We start from the raw sequence: 2,654 nt of genomic DNA, 5'->3' as shown, positions 1-2,654 counted from the left end.
TTAAAATGTAAAAGATTTAAAAAAAAAAAAAAAAAGAAGTGAAGAAAAGGAAAAAACAGGTTTAACTGAAGCAATTGAACTCAGAAAACTCTGTCCTTGAAATGAGTGCTGCCAGACATGCCTTGGAAGTTCAATTCAGCTACAAAGTAACTTCTGCGTTAAAAAAAACCTATCAATTTGTAAGAGCTGGTTAAACCTTTAGGCTGACTGAAATCCTTCAGCAGAACTGGGGAGTTGTGACACAGGGAGATGGTGTGGAGACACACACTTGCACTGGGCTTCACTTGGGAGTAGGGAATTTAGCAATCAAAACAAATAAACAAAATCCAAACCATTTGAGGGCAAGGAATTAAATCCTTGGCAGTCTGATGAAATCAAAGTTATCTGGTTAATGACAGCCTTTGGAGCACCTCAGCAACTATATCATGGGCATATTATTTGCACTCACATCCCCCCTGAGCTACAGCTGACCCTCAGGTTTTCGCCTTTAACTGCAAGGTCCAAAGCACAAGCAAGCTCAGGATACTCTCAAGAGAGACACTATCTAGACTCAGTTCACGGCTCAGACGGCTCACTTGAACCAAGAGAAGCTCTGGCTCCAGGCAGGAGAGGAGTAGAAGCCAGGACAGTGTATGAGCATCCTGCCTGCTCCTGAACACCTATAACCCTCAACTGCCTGCCCCTTCTCACTCCCATGAGCAGAAGCCTGCTGCCAAGAACAGGCAGAAAGTTTTGCTGGACAAAAATCCCGGTTTTTAGAGAAATTGCAAGGCAAATTCATCTTACTCGCTATCTGCAGAGGGCGCCAGACAGTTTCGGATCTGTGGTGGAGTCGGCAGTGGGGATGCTGTACCTGCTGTTTGCAGCTGTCAGTCAGAAAGGTGCTTGCTCTCTAATGGCCAATGCTCTGCACGGAGGTTTAAGTAGGAGTTGTTTTTCCTTTCATGAGTGTATAAATCCCTTAGTTCTCTTTTCCTTTCTTGCCACTAAAATTGCAAGAGATTCTTCGCTGAGATGCAATATACTGGCAACAAACCTGCACTGGCCCCAGCAGGTGACAGCAGATAAGAAAAGTCTTTGCTTTTAATCATCAGAAGAGCTAGAACCAGCAATGTGCTGATGATGATTTTTTTCCCTTCAGAGAAAACTGTTTGGTGCCTGCAAGATTTGAAATTCACTTTCTGATAACAGAGAAGAGAAACCTGTGACTGTAGATGCAGGGGGTTTTAATGTTTCTACTTGTAAAGGTGACTAAAGAAAAGTCCTGCTTGATTCCATCCCACAGGCACAGCATCAACTTAGAAGAACTTTTTCTCCTTTTTTTCTCTCCTCCTTTTTGCTTTTTTTCATCTGCTCTATCAGGTCCATAATCCCTTGTGAATTCAACTCCTTTCCTGACAATGAATACCACACACTTTGCATTTTCATTTCAGCCTGTGCTGCTTAATGTCACTGAAGAATTCAACGACTCGATTGTGAACAACAGAAGCAGCGATGGATTTTGTGAGCAAGTCTTCATAAAAGCTGAGGTTTTCCTGACTTTAGGGATCATCAGCCTCCTGGAAAATATCCTTGTCATTCTTGCAGTGCTGAAGAATGGAAACCTACATTCTCCCATGTATTTCTTCCTTTGTAGCTTGGCTGCAGCAGATATGTTAGTGAGCATGTCAAATGCCTTGGAGACTATTATGATTGCAATCCTGAGCAGCGGCTATTTGATCATTGATGACCGCTTTATTCAGCATATGGACAATGTTTTTGACTCAATGATTTGTATTTCTTTGGTAGCCTCAATTTGCAACCTCTTGGTTATAGCCATTGACAGGTACATAACTATTTTCTATGCTCTCCGTTACCACAGCATCATGACTGTGAAGAAAGCTTTAACTTTGATTGTGGTCATTTGGATTGCTTGTATCATCTGTGGCATCATGTTCATTGCCTACTCAGAAAGCAAAACTGTCATTGTCTGTCTCATCACCATGTTCTTTACCATGCTTTTTCTCATGGCCTCCCTTTATGTTCACATGTTCTTGTTTGCCCGCCTTCATGTTAAGCGGATTGCAGCCCTCCCCGTGGATGGGGTTCCCTACCAGCGAACCTGCATGAAGGGAGCTGTCACCATCACTATATTACTTGGTGTCTTCATTGTTTGCTGGGCACCTTTCTTCCTTCACCTCATTCTCATCATTTCTTGCCCAATGAATCCATACTGCATCTGCTACACTTCACACTTCAATACCTATCTGGTCTTGATAATGTGCAATTCAGTAATTGATCCACTCATTTATGCTTTTCGGAGCCTGGAGATGAGAAAGACTTTCAAAGAGATGGTGTGTTGCTGTTACGGCGTGAGTGTGGGACAGTGCATGCTGTAAACATCTGACCTTGTGCTGAGAACAGAGAGAGGATGCATACAATATGTACCTAGATACAGAGCAGCTCCACTTTAAAGACAGAGACTGAAGGAAGGTCACAGGAAAGAAAAAATAACCTTCTACTTGATGCCTTGGTTCACTTTTTTTTTTAAATGAAAACTAATTTTGACTAAATTATTTGAAATTATTCAAATAGTTATAACAGAAGGAAATCCAGAGTGGCTTACAAAATAGCTTAAGAAATTTGCCAGAAAAATAAATCCTGAAAGGGAACAC

At 41.9% G+C, this 2,654-nt stretch overlaps 1 protein-coding gene across 1 annotated transcript; it reads left to right on the top strand.

Annotated features, from left to right (window-relative positions):
• Nucleotides 1–1,400: 1,400 nt before the first annotated feature.
• Nucleotides 1,401–2,378, top strand: MC3R (melanocortin 3 receptor). Its single transcript, XM_010206512.1, has one exon. It carries the CDS (start codon nt 1,401–1,403, stop codon nt 2,376–2,378), a length of 978 nt encoding a protein of 325 aa, XP_010204814.1.
• Nucleotides 2,379–2,654: the final 276 nt, after the last annotated feature.

This window comes from Colius striatus, chromosome 16 (genome assembly GCF_028858725.1).
Source record: "Colius striatus isolate bColStr4 chromosome 16, bColStr4.1.hap1, whole genome shotgun sequence".
In the NCBI taxonomy this organism is placed as follows: domain Eukaryota; kingdom Metazoa; phylum Chordata; class Aves; order Coliiformes; family Coliidae; genus Colius; species Colius striatus.
The sequence above is the reverse complement of the archived record's forward strand: the minus strand, read 5'-3'. Positions and strand labels throughout refer to the sequence as shown.

Bases quoted from the DNA above. Each gene is read 5' to 3' on its own strand.
- MC3R (XM_010206512.1), top strand. From the start codon at position 1,401: ATGAATACCACACACTTTGCATTTTCATTTCAGCCTGTGCTGCTTAAT.